The 23,444-nt window shown below is 39.4% G+C and overlaps 1 protein-coding gene across 5 annotated transcripts in view; it reads right to left on the bottom strand.

Annotated features, from left to right (window-relative positions):
* PLD1 (phospholipase D1) overlaps nt 1-23,444 on the bottom strand; it is a 183,466-nt gene that overhangs the window by 20,659 nt on the left and 139,363 nt on the right. For all 5 annotated transcript variants that reach the window (XM_037046527.1, XM_037046528.1, XM_037046523.1 and 2 more), the window contains 3 exons: nt 18,247-18,360; nt 15,754-15,803; nt 3,327-3,461 (listed from right to left, as the gene is read on the bottom strand). In XM_037046527.1, the coding sequence (XP_036902422.1) occupies nt 3,327-3,461; nt 15,754-15,803; nt 18,247-18,360 (299 nt within the window). The remainder of the gene's footprint in view (nt 1-3,326; nt 3,462-15,753; nt 15,804-18,246; nt 18,361-23,444) is intronic.

Below are 23,444 nucleotides of genomic sequence, written 5' to 3'. Positions count from 1 at the left end.
AGAGATAGAATGTTGCTGTCTTCAAAGACGAAGGAAGGGGGTCGTGAATGTGACCAGCCTCTGGAAGCTGGGAAAGACCAGGAAATGCCTTCTCCCCTAGAGTTTCCGGGAGGGGAGGCAGCCCCGCCGGCACCTGGATGCTAGCTCAGGGAAGTCTGTGTTGGACTCCTAACCTACGGAACAATAACTATGCCCTGTTTCAAGCCACTAAGTTTGTGGTCGTGTGTTGCAGCAGTAACAGACAAGGGACACACCAACTGTGCTGTGTTTTAGCGTGTTAAAGGAAAACTGATTCTTCTGTTGAGCCCACATCAGCTATCCTATACTTCCCACCCGCTCCTGTTCCCTGTGTCTGCAGTTCAGAAATTCTCAGCTCGAAGTGCCCATGGGACTCACCTAGGAAGCTTTGAAAAAATACTGGTGCCAAAGAGAAAAACAAAAACACCTTGATGTCTGGGCCCCAGACCAGACCGATTTCGTCAGAATTTCTGCAAGTAGAAACCAGACATTTCCAATACTACCTCATCCTTTCACCTATTCATTAATCCATCCTTTAAAAAAATCTGGTTTAAGAAAAATTGCAGACACAAATAAGCTTCTCCATAATGACAAGTTGCTAAAAGCTCCCCAGGCAATTCTAAGGCAGCCAGGGTTGAGACAGACCCACAACACGAGATCAAGCAGAATCCCTCTCTACCTGGAAGCCCTTCAACCGCAGCCTCTCAGCAGCCACTGAAGTTTCCCAGCCAGGAGTTTCTCTCCTACCCACCCTCGCCTGCTCCAGTTCTGCAGTCTGCATGCGGAGGTTCCCAGTGTCAGGTGCAAAGCACCCCAGCCGCCCCTCCGGCCCAGGAGTTCCATGGGGCAGCGCAGTGTTTGATTGCTGTTTGACATTCCCCACTGTACTTGGCAGTGGATTAGGGAGCACCAAAAACTCACTTCACATAGTCAACACAATAGACTTAAATTCTACTTAAGGATAGCCTTGTTTGGGTTAGAAAAGCAAATCGGTGTTAACTTGGCTCAGGGACGATATTAAGATGGGTTAGAAAACTGGATTTGGCCACGGGTTTCAGAACCAGCAGGGTTGCTCAGGCCAACAGACAATGGAAGCTCTACACCAAAGAGACTTTAGTGGGAGAACACAAGTATTTCCTCCTGAGGGAAAAATGAGGACACACAATTATTCATTGTACTTAAATCAATCATTCGATAATTCTGGCATCAATTTCCCATGTTAGAAAATTTAATCATGGGTTACTTTAACTCTTAAGCTTTGAGATAACTTGCTTAACACCTGTAAAATATTCTTCCATAACTTCTCAAACTCCTCTCTGAGAATTTTCAACGTTGTTCCCTGTGTTATGAATTTAAACTTGCTTACTGTTTGCAGCAACTGCAAACTTGCTTACACTTGGAGCGTCCACTGAGATAAAAAGAACAAGGGTATCTTTGGAATTTTCCCCGGGGGAAATCTGTTGTGCCCTGGGGGAAGGAGAGAGAGAAATCAGCCCCTGGAACCAAAGGAAGACCTCTTCATACTTCCAAGGCCACATCTTCAGTCTCAGGAGAGTAAGAAGTACATGCAAAACTGACCTATGATTGATAGGCCTAAATAAACTGTACCTTTGAGGGTTCACAGACCTTTCTAGAAAATAAGTCAATTAAAAAACTCAACAAACCTATTTAACAGATAGCGCTGTTACTGAAAACTACTTTGCATTTACCCTTTAAGTAAAATAAAACAGGTTGAAAATCAAAATGACCTTTAAAAGTAAAATATTTACATCTGTCATTTTTTACTTCTAGAATTCTAAAATCTTTTTACAGAGATCAAGCGAATTTTATTTCACTTCGTTTGTTTTTCCATTTTAGCAAACATTAGTATTGCTCCTTCCTACTGTCATTTGCCAAATTTTAATATAAATATATTCTGAGATTGGCTTCTGAAGGGCAAGGCCAGAGTAGCTTGAGGGGGATAAGAGAAACCTTGTTCTGGGTGAAATAGAGGAGTAAATGAATCCTTAAAGAGCTCTGATCCCTATAGAGCAAGAGATCAGAGACGCAAGACATTTTTCTTAAATGCCCAGTATATGTATTCAGTTTGTGTGTGTGTGCACGTGTGTGGTTGGATGTGAGACCACACTGTGGTCTATACATTTTCTGGCTTCAGAACTCCTTTTTCCTTCTTCCCAATCTGGTACCAGATAAGGCAGTCTCATTACCCCTAGATTGGAGGCTTTTTTCCTCTTTTATCAGTGGAGGATGTCTATATTTATTGCCAAGACATTTCAAAACACTGCAGGACATTGAGTTTCTTAACGGATAGGGAAGTATCGCATAACAGATGAAAAACTACATTTTATTTAAAGCAGATGAGCAGCGTCCCCAATAGTGGGACACATTGTATCTCTAAGTAACCTAACCCCAACCCTTGTCAACTCATTTACCTGGCTGATTATTTACAGTTTCTCATCCTGGCTTTTCTGTGTATGTGTAACACAACATTAGAAAGCAAAAACAATTCCGTGATGGGAAAACAAAGCGTTCCATGTGTATAAAACAACCAAGCTGAACGCCCATCCCTCTGGTCAAGTTGATCGAATCCGGGTAGAATGTACAACCAATAACTCTCTCGTGAATCCGTCGGTGGGGAGAGGACTCTGGAGAATTCTACTGTGTATCCTGGACAAGAAACGACTGCAGACATTACTGCAGAGCTACATCATACCATTACTTCACAATTCCCCTGACCACGCTCACACCAACCCAGCTGGTCCACTTGGCACCCTGTTTAATGACACCCAAAACAAAGACTCTAGGGAAAAAAACAGAAAGCATGGAGGAAACTATTTTAATAGTTTAAAATAGTTTCTGATTCTGACCCTGGCACAACCTGAGATCTGTGGCCATGGCGAGGTGGGTGGGGGGCAAACACACACACATCGCCACCAGGTACTCACGTGTGACACATTCTCCCACCCCATTTCTCCTTCTTCAAGTCCCCAAATGCAGACACTTGGATTCAATAAAACTAAGGAGTATAAAAGAATTAAAGAGAGCAGGCCGGCTGCCACTCTGCTGGGTCAAACTGCTGCCTTTGGATACTGCAATTTACACAGTGGTCATTTAATTGCTCTGGGCCTGTGTTTCTTCACAGATAAAAACAGGGATTAGAAAGGTTGTAAGCAAAACAGATCACTTCACAAATGTTTTAGATGGTATGTTACTGTCCTTCTCAACTGCACAGAAAGCTCAGAGGAATAGAAAGATTTCTGCATGACTTAAGTCAACGAGCAAGAAACAGTTAGAGACCATCTACTTACCAATAATAACAGTGTTGTCATCGGCAATTAGCAACTTGCTGTGGACATAGATGAGCTCCGTGACTAGGTTCCCTTCAAGCTCTGCGTGTGTTCTAAGACCACAGAATGATATGTAATTTATCCACTGATTGCCAACTGTAAGTTTAAAGAGAAATTACTAAAATTAATACGACCAAGCTCAGTAACAGCATATTCAATTTTACCAAAACAACTATATTACTTAAATAGGTTAAGAATAGATTGTATAATGTGTGTGTGAATGTGCGCGTGTAATTCCCAGATTCGCCCAGGATCTATTCTTGCTATCTGGATAATTTTATACTGTTGATCTTGTACACACACATTTAAAAAATCATACTGAAGTGCTTTCCATGTCTTCCTTTTGCTGAGGCAATCCAAAAGTATATTTGAATATAAACATTTTATTTCAATGATTTGGTGAGTAACTGCTGCAGTGCGATCATCAAAGCCAAGCCCGAGCAGATAAGCCAAGACTTAGGTGTGGCATCGTGTGACCCGTCTTGGTCGCCACCTGCTGCAGGTGAAATCAGATGCAGGGCGTGTGCCCAAACTGCCTGAGGTATGCACAGTTTGCAGCACTCAAGTATGCAGCACGAAGGAGCAGTTAGATTTTACAGACTTGGGGTAGATATAAATGCTGGCAATTAAATGACACTCCTAAATTATAAAAATGAGGAAATGAAGGAATCCTGACTCTTTATGACTTTGGAGAGTTTTCTTCAGAGCAGGCAGACCAGGTTTGCACTTGAACTCATTGCCCTCTCCTCATGCAAGGGCCTTTCCCGTGATAAGGAGAAATGCATTCCACACCCCGCCAGCCCCTCACCACTGCCCTGACATGAATGGCAGTCACAGATTGTACGGTCCCTCACCAACATGGCAGTTGTCTGGGATGAGCGAAGTCTGATACTAGAATAAATGAAGTGGAACCAAACCATCACAAGTTCTAATAGAAAGAGAACATAATTTTTTTTTCTTTATTGGAATCTGAAGCACTTTAGTAGAACCAATGTAGTTCATGTTCTATTGACTGAAGTTTCCATGTATTAGCAATGTTTTCTATTTTACTGCTGGTGTCATATTCAGTGTTCCTGTTAAATATGAGTATCTTGGAAAGAACTTCATTCATAGGTTACACATGGAGACCCTCCCCTTACACATATGGGTAAGCCTGCAGCTGTGGGAACTGATGTGCTGGTACACTGGTACCTCATGTGTAGCAGACACATTTCTGTGTCTGCTAGCAGACAAGTCTCATATAAAGGAGATTTTTGCAAATAGTTTTTCTCCATTTGTTAATGTTACATTGCAAGCATATTCTATACAAAGAATTGCCTCCTCTTTGAACTAGGGAGAGGAGTATTTCCTCTCTTAAGTCCTGCATGCCCATTAATTCCAGGAAAATATTTCTAATATAACACTTAATACATTCCTTTTACCACCACTTATTTAATCCTTCATTTTGCCTACTGTTGTACAGGCCTCATACATCTTTGTATCCTAAACCCTTGCAGAGTGCTTTAAAAAGTTAAATAGATGAGTAAGTAGAGGAATGGATAAACAGGTAGCCATGGGTATTTTATCTTTGGTTTCTCTGTATCATCTACTTTCCTGTACATGGCTCATGATCTAGAATCTAAAATTCTAAGACATGAAGCAGCTTATAAAAAAATCACAGATCAAATCCTGTGCTAAAACAAACATTTTTTGTAGTAACTTCCCATAAAATATCCACTTTGAGCAACAGAGCAGACCAATGGTTCTCAGTGTGCACAGAGACCACCTCCTGGGGACCTGGTAGAAGCAGAATCCTGGGACTGCCCCAGAGTTCTGATGCAGTAGAAATATGTAATTCAAATGCCCTAGGAGACATCACTCTTTGAATGATACCACAACAGAGTCTTGGTATTTATAGACTTAAGATTAGTGGTACCCACTCAGAAAACAACACGGCATGACCAAGTGAGATGCATTCTAGGGGTGCAAGTCTGCTCAATATGAGGAAACCCATTAATATAAGATAGGATATTGATCAATCTAGGAAGAAAAATCACAATTATCTCAACAGATGCTGAAGAGTTTTTGACACAATTTAATACCCATTTCTAATAAAAACAACAAACAAAGTAGGAAATGAGGAGTACTTTCTTAACATGCTGAATATATATATATACACACACACACACACACATAGTACATGAATTATATATGTACATCTGTGTATGTGTCTATATATTACCTTGGGGGCATCAGCCAATGCATTTAGACTAAAGAAATCACATAAGAAGTAAAATCACCTCCATTTATAGATAATATAGTAATATACTTGTGGACTCCATGATAACATTATCTCAAACAATAAAAGAATAAGCACAATAGAATATAAATTTAGAAATCAATAGTTTCCAAACGCACAAACAATAACCATTCAGAGGATATAATATAGACAAAGCCTCACTTATAATGGTGACAAAAAAGATAAAACACCTAAAGATAAATGTAACAATAAATGTGCAAAATGTTGATGAAGAAAAATTTTAAACTATTGAAAGAAGCATAAAGTTGAACAAATTAAAAGACATCTCTTGCTCTGGGACAGAACAATTCAACATTAAGCAACAAAAAGAAATGGCAACTCTCTTCAGAGTAACTTACACGTGTAAGGTTACTCATAATGTAATCTCAGTAAGACACCCACATGTTTTCACAGAACTAGAAAACCTGACGCTGTAATTTATATGAAAAATAAAGTCAAGAATGGTTATTAATAAAACTGAAAGAGAAAAACTATAGGGGGACATTAGTCCCATCCCATACACCCGATATTAACACCTTTCATAAAGTCTGTGTAATTAACACAGTGCAGAACTGGCCTATAAACAGACAACTAAACCTGGGAATGGAATAGAAAAGTCCAGAAATAGGCCCAAGTGCATATGGAAATTTTGCATATGTACATAAAGGCTGCATCTCAAATAACTGGAGAAAGAATTTTTAGATAAAGGACTAGGACTTTTAAATAAAAGGCTCCCATACGATTGCATCAATATTTGAAAAGGATAATAATTATATATTTATCTCACACCAATCACAAGAATAAACCCCAAATGGATCAGACAGAGAGATGGAAACATATAAGACCATAGCAGTGTTAGAAGAAAGTCGGGTAAGTTCCTGTATGGCCTGAGTGTAGGGAAGGCTTGTCACTGTCCAGAGGCAATAAAAAATAAGATTGATAACTTTGGCTCAATTAAAAGCAAAACCACCATATTTTCAAGATACAAAACACCACAAGCAAAAAACAACAGACAAATAATAAAGTGGGGGAAAGTGCTTGCAGTGTGTGTCACAGATAAAAAGCAAAGAGTGCACACTTACAAGGAACTCAATAATTAATGGGGACAGCTCAAAATCTTGACAGAGAAATAAGTGAAAGGCATGAACTGACAATTCACACACACAAAAACATATATTTGAAAAGATATTTTCCCTCACTTATAATAATAGAAACGCAAATTAAAACTACACTGAGAAACCATTTCTTTTTTAAAAATATTTTATTTATTTATCTTTAGAGGGGAAGGGAAGGAGAGAAGGAGAGAAATATCAATGTATGGTTGCCTCTCTTGAGTCCCCCGCTGGGAACTGGCCTGCAACCCAGGCATGTGCCCTGACTGGGAATCAAACCTCGATTGTGTGGATCGCAGGCCCTCGCTCAATCCACTGAGCTACACCAGGCAGGGTGAGAAACCATTTCTTGCCTCTGAGATTGGCAAGAAAAAGCAGGACAATGCATTCTGTTGATCGGACTGTTGAAGCAGGCTCTCTCACACGTTGGTGTTGAGAGTGTGAACTGGCTCAAGCTACTTGGAGTGAAATTTGACAATATCTAACAAAATTACCTATGTGTTTCTCTACCTATGGACCCAGCAGTCCCACTCTAGAAATTAACCCTAAATATGTAAGTGCAACAAATAAGAACATCCATATTCAGTGTTACTCATTGTGTAATTGAAAAATACTGAATAAAACCTGACCACACCTAGGAAAGTGATTGAATTAACTATGGCAAACCTATACATGGAAGGGTATGCAAAGGTAAAAAAGGCATGAAGGTCTCTACAAATTAATATGGAGTTAATTTCAGGATATATTGTTAAATGAAAAAGCAAAGTGCATAGGAGAATATGTAGTATGCTATTCTTATAGAAGAGATTGGGAGAAATAAGAAAATATGCATGCCCCTGCTCATTCGTGCAAAAAAGAAACACAGCAAGAATAATCTAGGAATTGATAAAATTGTTTAACCATAGGAGGTGTTTGGCAATAGGGTGGAAAAGAGGGTGGGTAAGAAAAAGAAAGCAAAGGGGAGTAATGTATCTCAAGTATGTTTTTTTTTCATATTTAAACTATCTGAAGTACAGAGGTGAGCAAAAGTAATTCACAGTTGTGAGTACGTGAAACAGCTTATTCTTGTATTATTATTTGTTAATTATTGTATTATTTATTTGCAATACAACTGTAAACCTACTTTTGCCAACCCTTGTATATTGCACACACTCAAAAAAAAATCACAAAAACTACAGAAAAAATCTCTAAAATGGAATACAAACTGAAGCAAGTAAACCTCATTGTATTTAAAATTAATAATATAATTCAGGTAAATTTTGGACAGTAACGTTTGAGTGTACATATAGCCTTAATCTAAAGACAAAAGAAACTATGAACAAATATTAAATTCTAGTGAGTAGATTGATTTTTCATAGTAGCATGGGCTAGCAGTGAAGAAACTATCTTCTGTGTATTCTGGGACTGAGGAAATGGATACAGATATTGTAGATACTATATCTGTAGAGAGTGATGTTTCTCACTGAAAGAGAAAGGAGTTATAAAAACACAGAGATGGCTAGAAGGAATCCTGCAATGTGCGATTGGAATTGGAGGTATCGGTATGCCAATATGGAGCACAGACAGACAGACAGATGGCTGACAGATAAGTAGAATACTCACGGCCTAAAGCAGTCACAGCCCAGTAGCAATCTTATCTGGAACCCAGATCTTGGTTTCTAAATTCTATATTCCACCGAACAAATCTACGTCCCTTGGAGAAATGGTTGACGACCATTGTAGGACTTGTAGGAATGTGCAAGGTGAGCCTGAAACCCTTGCTGTGCTGGGGTGGGGGAAAAGGCTGATGGGGGCATGGCAAAAAGCACACAAAAGCCCCTCAAGAAAATCCCTCAGAGGCCAAAAGTATGTGAGCTGAGCATCACAATTATAACCTACTGAATAAAATAAGAATCTATGAATGCACACCGATATAAAAACAAGAATAAATACATAAATGTAGAAGGGAAAGATTTCATTACTGCTGGAGTAAGTAGAATTGCAAATAAGAAATTAAAAAGAAAGTAATAAATAAAGAAGAAATAATGGAATGAGAAAACCAGCATTTAGCAACTGTCATGGTAATAATAATTGAATCAGAGTGGTAATAATTAATTCATTAGAGAATCACTAATGCATGCCAAAAATTATTGGGTATTTGATGGGAAGCAAGATTTCTATATAGCCTGAAAGTGTTTTTCCACAAATACTTACTAATTGCAAAGGGAAACAGTAATCACGTGGTCAATAAACCTGACAGATACCACCTTCACTCAGCAGTCAGTCAATGAAACCAGTCGTGGGGCACCCCAACATCGTGTCCGGGCTGACATGGCCCATGAGGAAGAATGCAGAACTCCCGGAACATTCCTGTCGAAAGGACATAACCTGAATCCAATCACGAGGAAGCAATGAATACCCGAATTAAGGGCTTCTCTACAGAATAAGTAGTCTGTACTCTTCAAAAATATCAAGATTAGTCCTGGCTGGTGTAGCTCAGTGGATTGAGCGAGGGCCTGCGAACCACACAATCGAGGTTTGATTCCCAGTCAGGGCACATGCCTGGGTTGCAGGCCAGTTCCCAGTGGGGGACTCAAGAGAGGCAACCATACATTGATATTTCTCTCCTTCTCTCCTTCCCTTCCCCTCTTAAGATAAATAAATAAAATATTTAAAAAATATCAAGATCATAAAAGTCTCCACCTTCCAAAAAATGATTGGGGGATTATTTCAGATTAAAGAAAAATAAAAATACATGGCAACAAAATGCAACACATGATTGTTGACTGAATCTTGAGTCAGAACAAATCATCCCCCCATTTTGCTATAAAGGATATCAGGAGGACAACAGGCAAAATTTCAGTAAAGTCTACAACAGGATAATAGTATTTCACTAATGTCGATTTCATTTCTTTTGATAATTGAATTATAGCTGCTTTAAAAATGTCCTGTTTTTTTTTTCAGGAACCCATCCTTATGTATTTAGGGGTATATGGGTATTAAGGCTGAAACTCATTCTGAAATGGTCCAGGGGAAAAATGGCCACCTATCTAGTAAAGGAGAATGATGAAGCAAAAAGGTAAAATGTTAACGTTTGGGAAATCAGAGTGGAGGGTATATAGCAGTTCTAGAAGCCAGAAGTCTAAAATTATTTTTAAAAAAATTTAAACATTAGTGATACGGACTAATGCAACCTAAAAGTTTAAGACCTAGTGATTTGTAATTTTCTAAAGCACAGATTTGTGCCGTTTTAAAGCAAGGCTGGGGAGCACCCGCAACCTATCAATTAGCTGGAGAGCCTCCCAGCCCACATGGTCCAACCTGTATCCTTGACTGTAAAATAGCTCCACAAGGTGATAAAAATTTAACCTGTTTGTGAAAAATGCCCTCAAGAAGAAGGCGAAGGGTTAGTAGCTATAACAGGACTCAAAAGAAGGATAACGGTCCCCAGCCAGAAAGTGAACATTTTGGATGATTTCAAGTGTGGCCTGTCAAATGCAGGGGTGGGGCCCATCTAGCAAGAAAAAGAAGCAAGTTGAGAAATTGTTTCTGCTAGTGTTTTGTTCTGCGAAGAAAACTGGAACTGGACCGACACATCATAGATACACAATGTTGGTGATGTTTCTTGTGGTGTGAGGATGGACTGAGGAAACAAGTACCTTTTGAAGAAAATGGGAGAAAGCCAGGAGCATGCACAAGCATTAATATGAAGCAATAGATGGAAATAGATCAGGAGATTTCCAAATCATACATCATGGCAGTACCGTACCTCAGAACCTCGAGGTTTATACAGGCTCCTAGGACACATCTGTTATGAGCATTGCACATATATACCTCAAAAGATGAGTAAATCAATGCAGCAGGCTCGATATTTGTAAGAAAATTTTGTAAAAGGACCTCAAGGGTTGCCACAGGCTTTTGTTACTTGAAAACTTGTAGCAGTTCATATTTGTACATTTCTAATCCTGATCAGATACATCTAGACCTTCTGTTAAATCATACTAAATTGGATGCTAAAATGTCATAACTCACAAAAGTTATAAAAATGACAAAGAAATGCTTTAAATGAAACACTAAATCACTGAAGATTGGAGTATCAGATAATTATACACTAATGGCTGCAATTTTAACATATTCACAGCGGCAATTCTGTTATTTTTAAAAAACCGAAATGGTACAGAACTATAGTTTTCTATCCAATTAGAGATTAGCTGGTCCATGTATTTAAAACCCACTATGCATTTACAGAAACAAAACCAACAACAGAACGTTGTGCCTCAAAAAGGGGCATTATGTCACTAATCTGGTCTTCCCTGTTTAGAGAATGAGTATATTTTCCCCACTGAGATGTCTGATTTTGACTTGTTCCCAGGGTACTTGGAAATCTTTTCAGAAGAGGGCTTAACATTGAAATTACTTCTTGTGTTAAAATCCAATTTTCCCCTTGAATAGGCAAAGGCAAGGAAAGGGCTCAGAGCCAAAGGAAATGCTTTGCAATCGGCTCAGGCCATTTTTACGGTCGAGAAACTCAACAGGCTTGTTCTAACTTGTTTTTCTTCTACAACCTCACTTTGCATTTTACTAGCCACTGTCAGCACTGACTGGCTTTCCTGATTTTGTTCCAACAGTGCATCTTTTAGAGCAGTATTCCCTCACCATCATCTTCACTAGAAGCTGTCAGAAAATTGAGTTAAGGATCAGTCTCCAGTAAATCTTCTCTGTCCTGGATGCAATTAGGTAAAACTTTGCAAAGTATTTATTATTACTGATATACATGTCTTATGTGGGAAGTTGTTTCTAAAGTTTTTTATTTTTTTTTGTCATTAGAATTAGTATTAGTTTTTTCTAAAGTTGTTTTAGACTGAGCAACCAATAGTGAAAAATTTGTGAGCACCCAAATACACATACATACACAGTATTATACATATAAGTTTAATTCATTATTTGAAAGCCTCTAAATTATGTAAAAGCCCATATGCCCTAAAATTTACTCCTTTATAATGTACAATTCAGTGTTTTTTAAAAGTATATTGATGTGCCGTACAATTATCAGCACTATCTGATGTCAAGACATTTTTATTGGTCTCCAAAGAAACACCATACTTATTAGGAGTTACTCTCCATTCCACCCTCTGTACAGACGCCGGCAAAGACAACTCCACTTTCCTGTGTCTATGGACTTGCCTGTTAAAATGTTCCATACAGAATGAGATTATACAATATGTGGCCTTTTGTGTCTTGTTTCTTTTCACTTAGCATAATATTTTCAAGGTTCATCCATGTTGTGGCATGTACCAGTACATGCCCTTTATTAACTAAATAATATTCCATTGTACGAATAAACATGCCACGGTTCTATGTTCATCAAGTAATGAACATTTGGGTTGTCTCCATGTTTTGGCTATTACAAATAACACTGCTATAAATATTCATGTATAAGTTTTTGTGTGGACATATGTTTTGCACTCTCTTAGGTATGTACTATGGAGCAGAAAGTTATATAATAACTTTCTGTTTAATTTTGGAGGCATTATCAAATTGCTTTTCAAAGAGCCTGTCCCATTTTGAATTCCCAACAGTATTGTATAAGGGTTCCAATATCAACATATCCTTGTCAATCCCCTTTTTATTTTTTAAATTATATCCATCATGGTGGGCATGAAGCAGTAGATTGTGGTTTTTACTGGAATTTCCCTAAATATTAATAATGATATTGAGCATCTTTTCATGCATTTATTGAGCATTTATATATCTTCTTTGGGAAATGTCTACTTAGATACTTATCCCATTTTAAAAATCAGGCTTTTTATTGTTGACATGCAGTTGTTCTTTATATATTCAGGATATCAATTCCTATCAGATTTGCAAACATTTTCTCTCATAGTGGACTAAGCAATGGTTTCCTGGATTGTGTACCATAAACAAACACATAGCTATTTCATCAAACATAAAGGCTTTTATTTGTTCCAAGGGACATTATCAAAGAAATAAATGACAATGGTTTCTGATGAGAATTTGCCTGTTAATCTTCCTGATTATTTGCTTGTCCTTTGTTGCTTTCAAGATTCCTTTTGTCTTTGTCTTTCACTATTTTGATTATAACGTGTTTTGGTGTGGATCTCTTTAGGTTCATCTTACTTAGATTTGGTTGAGCTTCCTGGATATGTAGATTCATGTTTTCATGAAATTTCAGTCATTATTTCTTTAAATATTCTATACGCACTTTTTTTCTCCTTCCTGTCTCTCTGGGACTCCTGTTGTGTGTGTATTTTCAGGCCTCGGAGGCTCTGCTCACTTTTCTCCATTACTTTTCCTTTCTGTTGCTGAGACTGGACACCGTCAACGGGCCTGCCTGCCATCGCTGACTCTTCTGCCTGCCCCAGCCTGTTACTGAGACCCTCTACTGTGCATTTCATTCCAGCTGTTACACTTTTCCACTCCCAAACGTGTACGTCTGTCATTCCTTTATTGTAAGAAAAGAACTTTTATAGAAACTTTTTAATTAAAAAAAATCCTACATTTATATATTCTCTACTTGAGGATACATTGTTTTTATACTTCTTTTAGTTCTTTACATATCATTTCTCTTAGTTCTTTGAAGGAAGAGCTTAGTTAAACTGGTTGTTTCAGAGACTCACACTGTCGGGTCAAATTACGACAATCATCAGAACTGTCAGCACGCAGGAGCTTCACACCCACTCGGCCCCTTCCAGTGGCCACTAGGCCGCTGCTTTTTACAGGGATGAGCCGGTGTTCATGGCTACTGCAGAACTGAGGAGAGGGGAATGGGTATACTATGAATTAAAGTGCCATGAAGCTTGCTGTTTTGACCAAGGTGCTGCTAACTTTCTTGAATAAACACTCCTCAGAGTGTCACATGCCTTTGGTAGGTTTCCAGAGTTCTGGAAAAGATGACTTTGATAATTTTTGTGTTTTAGTTGCTTTTATGTAGGAGTGAATTTTTGGAAATTCAGCGTATGCCATTCCTAGTAATGTCCTAATTATAAAAAAAAAATTTTAATCCTCACCCAAGGATTTTTTTTATTTTTATTTTTATTATTTAATTCTTATTCAAGTACAGTTTTCTGTTTTATATTCCCTGCCCTTCCCCACCCCAGTGCTCCCCACCTCCCTCCCATTTCCGGCCCCCACCTTAGTTATTGTCCATGTGTCCTTTATACTTGTTCATGTGAGTCCATTCCCTTTTCCCCTATGATTCTCTCCCCTCTCCTCTCTGGACCCTGTCAGCCTGTTCCGTGTTTGAGTGTCATTGGTCATATTTTGCTTGCTTGTTTATTTTGTTGTTTAGATTCCTGTTAAAGGTGAGATCATATGGTATTTGTCTTTCATCGCCTGGCTTATTTCGCTCAACATAATGTTCTCCACCAAGGATTTTTGTTTATTGATTTTTAGAGGGAGGGAGGGAGAGAAACATTGATTGGTTGCCTCTCATATACGCCCTGACTAGGGATTGTATCTGCAGTTCTCTGGTGTATAGGACAACGCTCCAATCAACTGAGCCACCCAGCCAGGGCAGTGTTCTAATTCTTTAAGTGAAAAATATACATACATGGAAGGACTAATATTTTTCTCCCCATATTCTGATACATTATCTAGTGATTAACTCCTCAAAAAATGGAGGTGATTAGCATATCTGAAGGCCGTACCACCTGGGGTCATGTATTGCGATGGCTCCTCCCGCCTTCTCCAGCCCCCCAGGGGCAGCTCCATTCTCCAGTGGGGCAGAAACTCTTCAAGTTATCTGCTTCCCTTACTCTTTTGCTCCCATACCCCGACTCAAACCTTCCTTCAGTCTTATACGTATCCTCGCTTTCCATTACCAGTGTGCCACCGCCTCTCATCTGCTGTCAGCCTCTCTCTACTGTGCGTACCCGTAGTAAGTGAATCTTCATATAAACATCACTATTTATATGCGACTATTCCAGGAATCAGGGGCTTCCATCAACCTCATCTGATCTCCTTCTGGATAAAATCTAGTCTTTTTAAGGTGGCCCTTCAACTTTTCACAATCTAGACCCAATATGAACTGAAGGTCAGACAACTTGGGCTCTGACTCCAGCGTATTTTTTATGGAAACTTTCAGACCTACTGCACAGGGTATAGAACATTATTAAGCGTCTACTATGTGCTAAACTTAGAGTCAGTTCACAGAGATATAGGCAAGTAAACCTGCAGTTACAATCTATGGTAGTTAAGAACTACGTAGAAGGATCATTTGAGAAGATATCTGAGAATGCTGGCTGGGTGGCTCAGTGGCTTGGAGCATCATCCTATTTGTCGAAAGGTTATGGGTTCAATCTCTGGACAAGGCACATAGCTAGGTTGTGGGTTTGGTCCCCAATCAGGGCAACTGATAGCTGTTTCTCTCTCACACGGATGTTCCTCTCTCTCCCTTCCCCTCTAAAATCAATAAACATATCCTCAGGTGAGGATTAAAAAAAAGAGAGAAGTTATCTAAGAAAGTGCCTTTGACTATACAAATGATTATAAAACTAAAAGGTATTACTGCGTTCTTTTCTTATTTACCTTCAGTATAATGTCCTCAAAAATTCAGACCCTGGAATAGCTACACTTATAGGAGGCCACACAAATGCCTGTTAACCTTGTAGCATTTGTGTCCTCACCCTTCATGCAGGGATGACAGCTGTCCTGCTCACTACCTAGGACTGCGGTGCAGGGGCACCGGAGAAGGCATATGGAAGGTCTGGCGAAGTGCCTTCCAAATCTCATTTATCATCAAAACAGTTATCATAGATAAATCAAAATAAATCATAAAATATATTGTAAAATACTCTCATTTTTATTACTGTGCATCTCCAGTCATGTTGTCTTCATTTGAACATCAGTTTGGACAATTTAATGAGAATAAATTTATCTTGGTTAAGTATTTCATAGGATACTTACAGAAACAGAGTTCTATAAATACACTGTGAAGGTATTAATGATTATTGATGCATCACCAAAACAAGCACGGAGGAAAAGAGAAGCAGTTACTTACGCTCTGCTTTTAACTGCCCAAGGATGGAATTTTCTCCTCTGCACATGGTTCTGAAGATATGCAAAGAAAATAAATAATTATGGCGGTTTCAAAGGAACCAATCCCCATTTGTGGGGGATGATAGCCTCAAGGTGAGTAAAAACAGCACACGTGCTTCTATGAAAAGATGCTGCATAGACTTTTTTTAAAAGGAAAAAACCAACGAATATCACTTCTGTAATGTTAGTGATGGAATAAGGTAGTTGTTTTGAGGTGAGTAAACGGGAAAGTTACAAAATTGATTTCAAGAAGAGATGTTATTTTTAAAAGATGGATGATGAATGAACTTTCTTTTTTAGAAAATTTAGTACCAGTGAAGATAAATTTAGAATGCCTCAACAGGTAAGAATAATCACATAATCACTTCACCTTCAGAGGTGAAAAGGGCAAACACTTTGTAGAGCAATTTTGGAATTAAAGAAACTACTATACTTGGGCTATCTCTGTAAAGTCGGCAAACCCCTTAAAAGTGAAAAATACAGTCTCTAGTAACTGACTATTAATGATTTTGTTTTTTCAAGACTCTGATAGTAGTCTATGAATTATAAAGATGGACAAAACAAAAAGTTCTATGTTCCATCTGCTTGCTTTATGGAAGTAATTGAAAATAGAGTTATGCCTGGAAAATGCTGATATTATTAGAGATTATGCCAGCAAATAGAGATGTTTTTGCATAAAAAAGTTATAGTTTTAGTTGCTGAACATAAGCCAAGTATGTTATTTCATTCGGCTGGTTTAAACCCAAGAAAATAGTCACAAAAAATTACAATTGACAATATTCCAAAAATAATATTCAAATGTCAAACAGAGTGGTTAATATCCAATTAAACACTATGTCAGGGCCTTAAATACTTGAAAAACTGTGTCATGTGGTGAATCAGATAATAATAAAAATGGGCAAGTCTTCCATCTAATGGGCAAGTCTTCCAGAACAGACCATAGCACAAAGTTCTCTCACACTGCCACCAGGCAAAATTACTCAAGAGGAAGAAAAAAACAAAACAAAAACAAAACAAACGCTTTACTTGAGACCCAGGAAGGAAGATACAAGCTTGAGAAGTCTGAATAAAACAAGAGGACGAAAAAATTCCACCACATGGGGCACTCAAATGTGCACAGAAGACCCTCAGATCCTACATGGGGTCCAGTGGGGAGGGGCGCCCCAGCAGGAAGGCATCTAAACCCTCCCCCCCAATTTGATGATGTCTCTGAACCCTTATCTGCTTTACACACCGGGGGTTCTGGATAAGGTCCCATCTGTCCTCTGAAAAGGGTTTGATTATAAAGGAGGTCAACTGCAGGCGACTCCGAAAAACAAGGGATAGTAAAAGAAAAGACCCAGGTGCAGGTCCTTGCTTTGCCTTGTTGAGAGTGTGATCTTGAGTAGGCTCTTTCAGACCTCAGCTCACAGAGCTCGTCCCCGGGAGCTGGAGTCAGGCCCAGGCCTGGCCACTAGCCTCTTGACTTCCATTCTCTTTCCCAGCCATGAGACGCAGAGATAAGCCTGCCTCTCTACAGCAGTCCACCAGCTCGTGCCTCTCAGCCTTCCTCATGACCCTCTGCTGGCCAAGGCTGAAGCCTCAAGGGCCTTTTTGAATAGGGAAACTCTGCTTTTTAGAATATCAGGAACAGAACTTACTACTTTCCTATAATGTTAACTAAGATGTGGGAGAGAAAAAGAATTAAAATTTCAGGAGCTAGGAAAGAACCTTCATGCTCTACTTTACTAGAAGAGACTATTATGATCAACTTTGCAGAAGGATTTGGTCCCCAAAGAATAATAAACAAACATGCACAAATCACAGCATTTCAAGCATTTTTTCTTTTCTTACTACAAGGAATATAAAAATGTCAATGACTGATAGCTTACCAATATTTAAAAAATCAATTTATATATGATATATATTTTATATATACACATATAAAGTCCTTGAATCCACATATAAAGATTTATATGTATATGTGTATATATAATACATATGCACATACATATAAAATATATGTGAATATAAAGGAGACCAATATTTTAGTTCTTTAGTATATATAAATATATGTATTATAAATGGATACAAGAACTCTTTTTATATATTATTTTATATTTTGTATATTATATTTTTATAGATATGTATTATATATTTTATATTTATATCTATATCACATATTTTATATGCATTATAAAATTATGTGTAGGTATATACTAGGTAATCAATATAAAAGAGACTAATATTTTAGTCCTTTTATATTTGCCATGTGTCTTAGGCCTATCATTTATGACTTTAGGCTCTACTTGAATTTTACCAACTAGTAAATAGACCAAGATTCAAAGTAAAATTTTAAAAAGTGTTAATTTGCTCAACAATCCACTGAAAAGATATGGGCAAACATTTCCATTCCTTTCACCAGTGTATGGGCGTGACTGAGAGCAGAGAACATGTGACTTGAGAAATCTGGCACCTGTAGTTGAAGTGCATTATTGCCTGGAGAGCGTTTCCTCCACCAGTTGAAATGTCTCCTTCGAACCCTGGCAGAAGGGGTATCACAACATACACTCGGTACCTCTGGCTTTCCCTGCAAAAAACAGACACAGAGAAGTCCAACAACAAAATGATACATACAGCAACAGTTTCAAATGACAGCCAAGCTTTTCACAGGGTTTGCGAGGCTGAACTAATGGCTTCCTGCAGCACATTCGATCACACCTGAGGGCTTCCCGCGCGCTCTTGGATTGGAGGCCAGAAGCTCTTTTCCAGGCTAACAGTTCATAACAAACTGAAAAATGAGGGAATTTGGCAGTAAAGTGGGAATTGTACCACTATCCCTCTGCAGCATAACCCTCCCTAGGACAAAATTCATCATAAGAGAGCCTGGCTTGGATCCCATGGATGGTATGTGTGCATGCCTGTGTGAGTGGGGGTGGGGGGTGGGGGTGGGCAGGGGTCCATAACAAAATTTTTGAAAAGACTATCATATTGCTTTTGTGTGTAACAAGTTATATCCATACTTATACCCTAGCTCAGAGCCTGGCATTCAGTTAATAGTTGTTGTAAATGATTTCTCATGGCTTAGATCTCTGAGGCAAAAAGACATACTAGACCTACTAGACTATTTTCCAGTGCAGAAATCATCATTGTTTAGAAACTCGGATTCAGTTCTGACAGCTCTGGTTTAGAGGCAAAATATTACTCTGGGTCCTTCGAGAATTCTGAGTGACTGAGGATTTGTGAATCCCCTGCACACGTAACACGGTGTGTCTTTGGCCCACTCTCCCAACTGACTAACAACAGCCTTTGAAAGAAAAGCTGTAGAGGAGCCTTATGCTCAGCGATGGCGCAAATGGAAAAACATGCAGCTCCTTACTTTGATCCACAGTCAGAGCATCAGACATGTGGAGACTTTCGTTCAAACAGGCATTGCCTATTTGGAGGCCACGCTGTTCAAGTCTTCGTCTCCATCGGGAAGATAGACAGGAAGAAGAGAAAGCCTGGAAATGACTGTGGCACTCATTGGGGTTGGACTCTCAGCCACATGTCTCAGAGGTCTATATAGTTCACACAAAGGCGCTCCTACTTGATAATTTCCAAAGCAGATCCTACTGAAACTGTTTATAACACTTAGTTTCTGAAGTTCATTTCTTCTAAACAACCACATTGTTCTTTCAGATGAGTATTATTACTCTGAGGGGTCAGATTCATTACCAAGGTCTCTAAATGCCAATGTATTCATCAGGACATGTGGAAAGTGAAGTTCAGGGCAGAAGTCACAGCCAACAAGGGTTGGAAGACAGTGAGCTTAACTGGTGCTGAGAAACCAGGAATTTGAAGTAGGCTGCTGTAATGGCATGGGTTAATCACTAGATGGCACACACAGTTTGAGGAGGAAAATAAACCATTAAAAAAATGCAAACTGTTAAAGTTCTCTTTCTAATAAGGGTAAGAGGCTCATATCCCTAAATGGTAAACGGGGGAGTAGAAAAGAAGAACAGAAAGAGTACATGAGCTATTTCCTCACAGCCAGTATTTACAAGTCCAAACAAATTAAACTAGACACTTAAAAACTGACACCATCCAGCCTCAACTGCCTTTCCAGAATCAGCTTCAGTATGAGCGGCCCACACCCACTGCCCCTTTGCTCAGGGGTGAGCCTCCCTATTAAGGAGGCTTGGCTCACCCACTCTCCGAGTTTGGAATTCCCTTCTCTGCCCCGTGGAATCCCACTTCTTCCAGGGCAGCTAAAAGGCTCCATCCCCAGTCAAGCCATCCTGGATCTTCCAATCAAAATTGGTTCGCTCCTGCCTCTGTGTTCCCACGGCACAATGCCAGAATGTCTACTCACACCCTCTGGCCTTACACAATACTGATACACATGTCTGTTGCCTAGGCTATGTGATAAGCTCTTTTGGAATACAGGACATATGTCCACATAGCTTTCTATTTTGGGAAGTGCCTGATAGAGGATACTAGCACACAGTATGCACTTGATACAGTTTTCTTTGGAAAGATGAGGTCAGGGTGGAAGAATGTTTCTGGGAAGAAAAGGTTAAGCCACACAGGACTTTTTTTTTTAGATTAAATTACATTTAATTTGAATTTTTTACTGTGGCCATTTTAACCATTTCTAAGTTGACCCCTGAATACAGGAGTATGAATTACATCCACAGGTTTTGAAGCCATCAGTGATGTTGTGAACCTTGAGAAAGAAGACGCCTGCTAAGAAGGGCTCCCAGTAGCTAGCTGGGCTCAAATTAAAACAAACAAACAAACAAACAAACAAACAAACAAAAACCCAAACAATACAACAAAAAACAGAGCCTAGCAGGCGTTTCTACACAGGGACCTCTCATGCACTTCAGGGAGAAACCTGTGCTGAACTGCTTGCCTCTGCACCAAACTGCCTGCCTGCACAGTGTTGCTGCCATCTGAGCCAGCCCTTATAAAGGAGTTCCTGGAGTCCTACTTCAACCAATGGGACTGAGGTATTCCTCATCCAATCAGAGATGCATAGCTCCAACCAACCAGAGTGGTTATATTCTGACCAATCAGGACAGATCACATTGCAAGGGTTTGGACTCTTCATTTGCATGAGGACAGGCCAATCAGGGACCAGGGGCAGGGACTTCTATGCACATAAGCCAGCTCCCCTCTGGCTGTGCCCCACGTTCCCTTTCCACCAAAGACCAAAAGCTGCATTTCCCTGATTGAGCTGAAACACTGAAGATGCCTGAGCATAGACATCTTCATTTTGCTTTGCCACAGCATAGCAAAGCTGACCAGCACAGACCAGAGCAGACTGGCACAAAATGGGGCAAACTAAAGCACAGCAGGGTCAATCAGCACAGCTCAAAGCAGGCCTGCAAGGAGCAAAGCAGAGTTGTCTAGCCAAGGAAGGCCTGGCCCAGGGCAGTCTCACAGCCATGCTGTTTTCACAGCCTTGCTATATCAGGGTGGAGCTGTTCTGCAGTGAATAAAATTTTATTCTTCACCGCATTCCAAACTGGGTATTTCTGTTAGTGTAGAAATGGCACCAGTGACCACTGGTTGACAAGATCTATTTCCAAAACTTTTTCATGACCCCAAACAGAAACTCTATGATAATTAAGCTATAACACTCCTATTTCCCCTTTCTGCAACTCCTGGTAACCTTTAATCTATTTTCTGTGTCTATAGATTTGACTATTCTAGGTATTTCATCTAACTAGAATCATATAGTATTTGTCCTTTGTGTCTGACTTATTGCACTTAACATAATGTCCTCAAGACTCATCCATGTCGTAGCATGTGTCAGCATTTCCTCCTTCTCATGGCTGAATAATCAACCATTGTACGTATAAACCACAGTTTATCCAGTCATTTGTGACGGGCACTTCAGTCGCTGCCACCTGCTGGCTGTTGTGAACGAGGCCCCAGTGAACCCTGGCATTCAGCCCCTGCTTTAGTTCTCTTGTGTCGACATCCAGGAATGGCCTTGCTGGATGTTGACATGGTCATGTAGTTAGCCTATGTTTAGCTCTTTGAAGAACCACCAAATTACATTTTCTCGTGGATAAATATATGCTCATAGTAAAACATTTAAGAAGTAGTAAATTATAGGATGAAAACAATTTTCTTTCTGGTAAGACATGGAATCAACCACAGTGTCCTTTGACAGATGATTGAATAAAAAAGATCAGATGCAGATATAGCATGGAGTACTACCAAGTCACAAGAAAAGATGCAATACTACCATTTGCAACATCACGGATGGACCTTGAGCCTATTGTGTTAAGTGAAGTAAGTCAGACAGAAAAAGTCAAGACTTGTATTTCACTCACATATGGCACACAACCCTGAGAACAACAGGTGAACAAACAAGACCAACAGAAACTCACAGGCAGAGACAACAGTGTGGCGGTCACCAGAGGAAGGGGGTGAGGCAAGGTCGCAAAAGGTAAAGGGGGCAAGTCCACGGGGTAGCAGAAAATCTGACTTTGGGTGGTGGGCACACAGTGCCATATCCAGACGACATATCATAGATTGTGCATCAGTGTCACCCCAGCAAATTTAATTTTAAAAGGTAACCCCCTCCCCAAATTCTCTTTCATTCCTTTGTTCCTGGCCCCTTTCCCCCTCCCTGAGAGCAACTCCTATACCTTCCGTGTTCTCTCAGAAACACTCTATGAATTGATAAGCATACATATGTATTCCTCCCTTACACACAAATGTTGGAATATTATAAACACTTTTCTAAATGTTATTTGTATCATTTATCAGTGTACCCTGGAAATTCAGTGCACAGAGAACTGCCTGTTTTTTAACACCAGTGGTATAGTATGCCACCATAATCCATACCATAATATTTAGACCAGTTCTCTACTGGTGGGCATTTAAATTGTTTCTAATTTCTTGCTGTTTCAAAACAACAACTTTGCTATGTGTGCTGACCCACAAAAGTTTTGTTGCCATTTTGTTAGAAAAATTTTAGAAGTGGTATTGCCGGTCTTGACCACTGGGTGTTTGCGATTGCGTTTGTAAAAGATGGCCCCCGTTTAACCCTGTGTTTTATAAAAGCAAAAATGACAGCAAAATGGAGACCTCCTATGTAGGATATTGAGAAGTAGCCTATAAAATTTTCATATCTCTAGATTAAAAATTCTTGCAAATTGACTTTCTGAGAATCAGAATATTCACATTTTCTTGTTCTTGGAACCCTGTTAACTCCATATCAAAGCCTTGTCTGGTTTTGTAATGCAGTAGTTCTTGAATTTCCCAAATGATGAAATTTTTAAAGAGTGTTCAGCACGGTAGCAGAAATGTCACAGATTTTCACTACTGGAGAAGAAAAGGGCTCTAGAATTTCAGACCATAGTATTGTGGTTAAGTTTAAGCCAATGAAGAGAAAATTCTATTTGAGAGTATATGCAATCTCCCTCACTGATCCCACCCACTGAAAACAACTACTCCCACCTGCTGAGGGTTTTAATTTCTTCTGAAACTCTGCCCCCTCAGAACGTGGGGCTGGCACAAATGATAGCAAGCAGCAGAGGGCAAGAACGGGAGCTCCTACGCTGCAGAATTATTAATGATCTTAAAAGCCAGAGAAGGGCAAGTGGGCAAGCCATCATGCAAGCAATCACACAGCCTATTTTAGATCAGAACATTTTTATAAAATTGCATTCT

This window comes from Sturnira hondurensis, unplaced genomic scaffold, assembly GCF_014824575.4.
Source record: "Sturnira hondurensis isolate 20B ecotype Veracruz unplaced genomic scaffold, ASM1482457v3 Scaffold0005279, whole genome shotgun sequence".
Taxonomy (NCBI): Eukaryota; Metazoa; Chordata; class Mammalia; order Chiroptera; family Phyllostomidae; genus Sturnira; species Sturnira hondurensis.
Note: the sequence above shows the minus strand (reverse complement) of the source record. Positions and strands in the feature narration are given on the sequence as shown.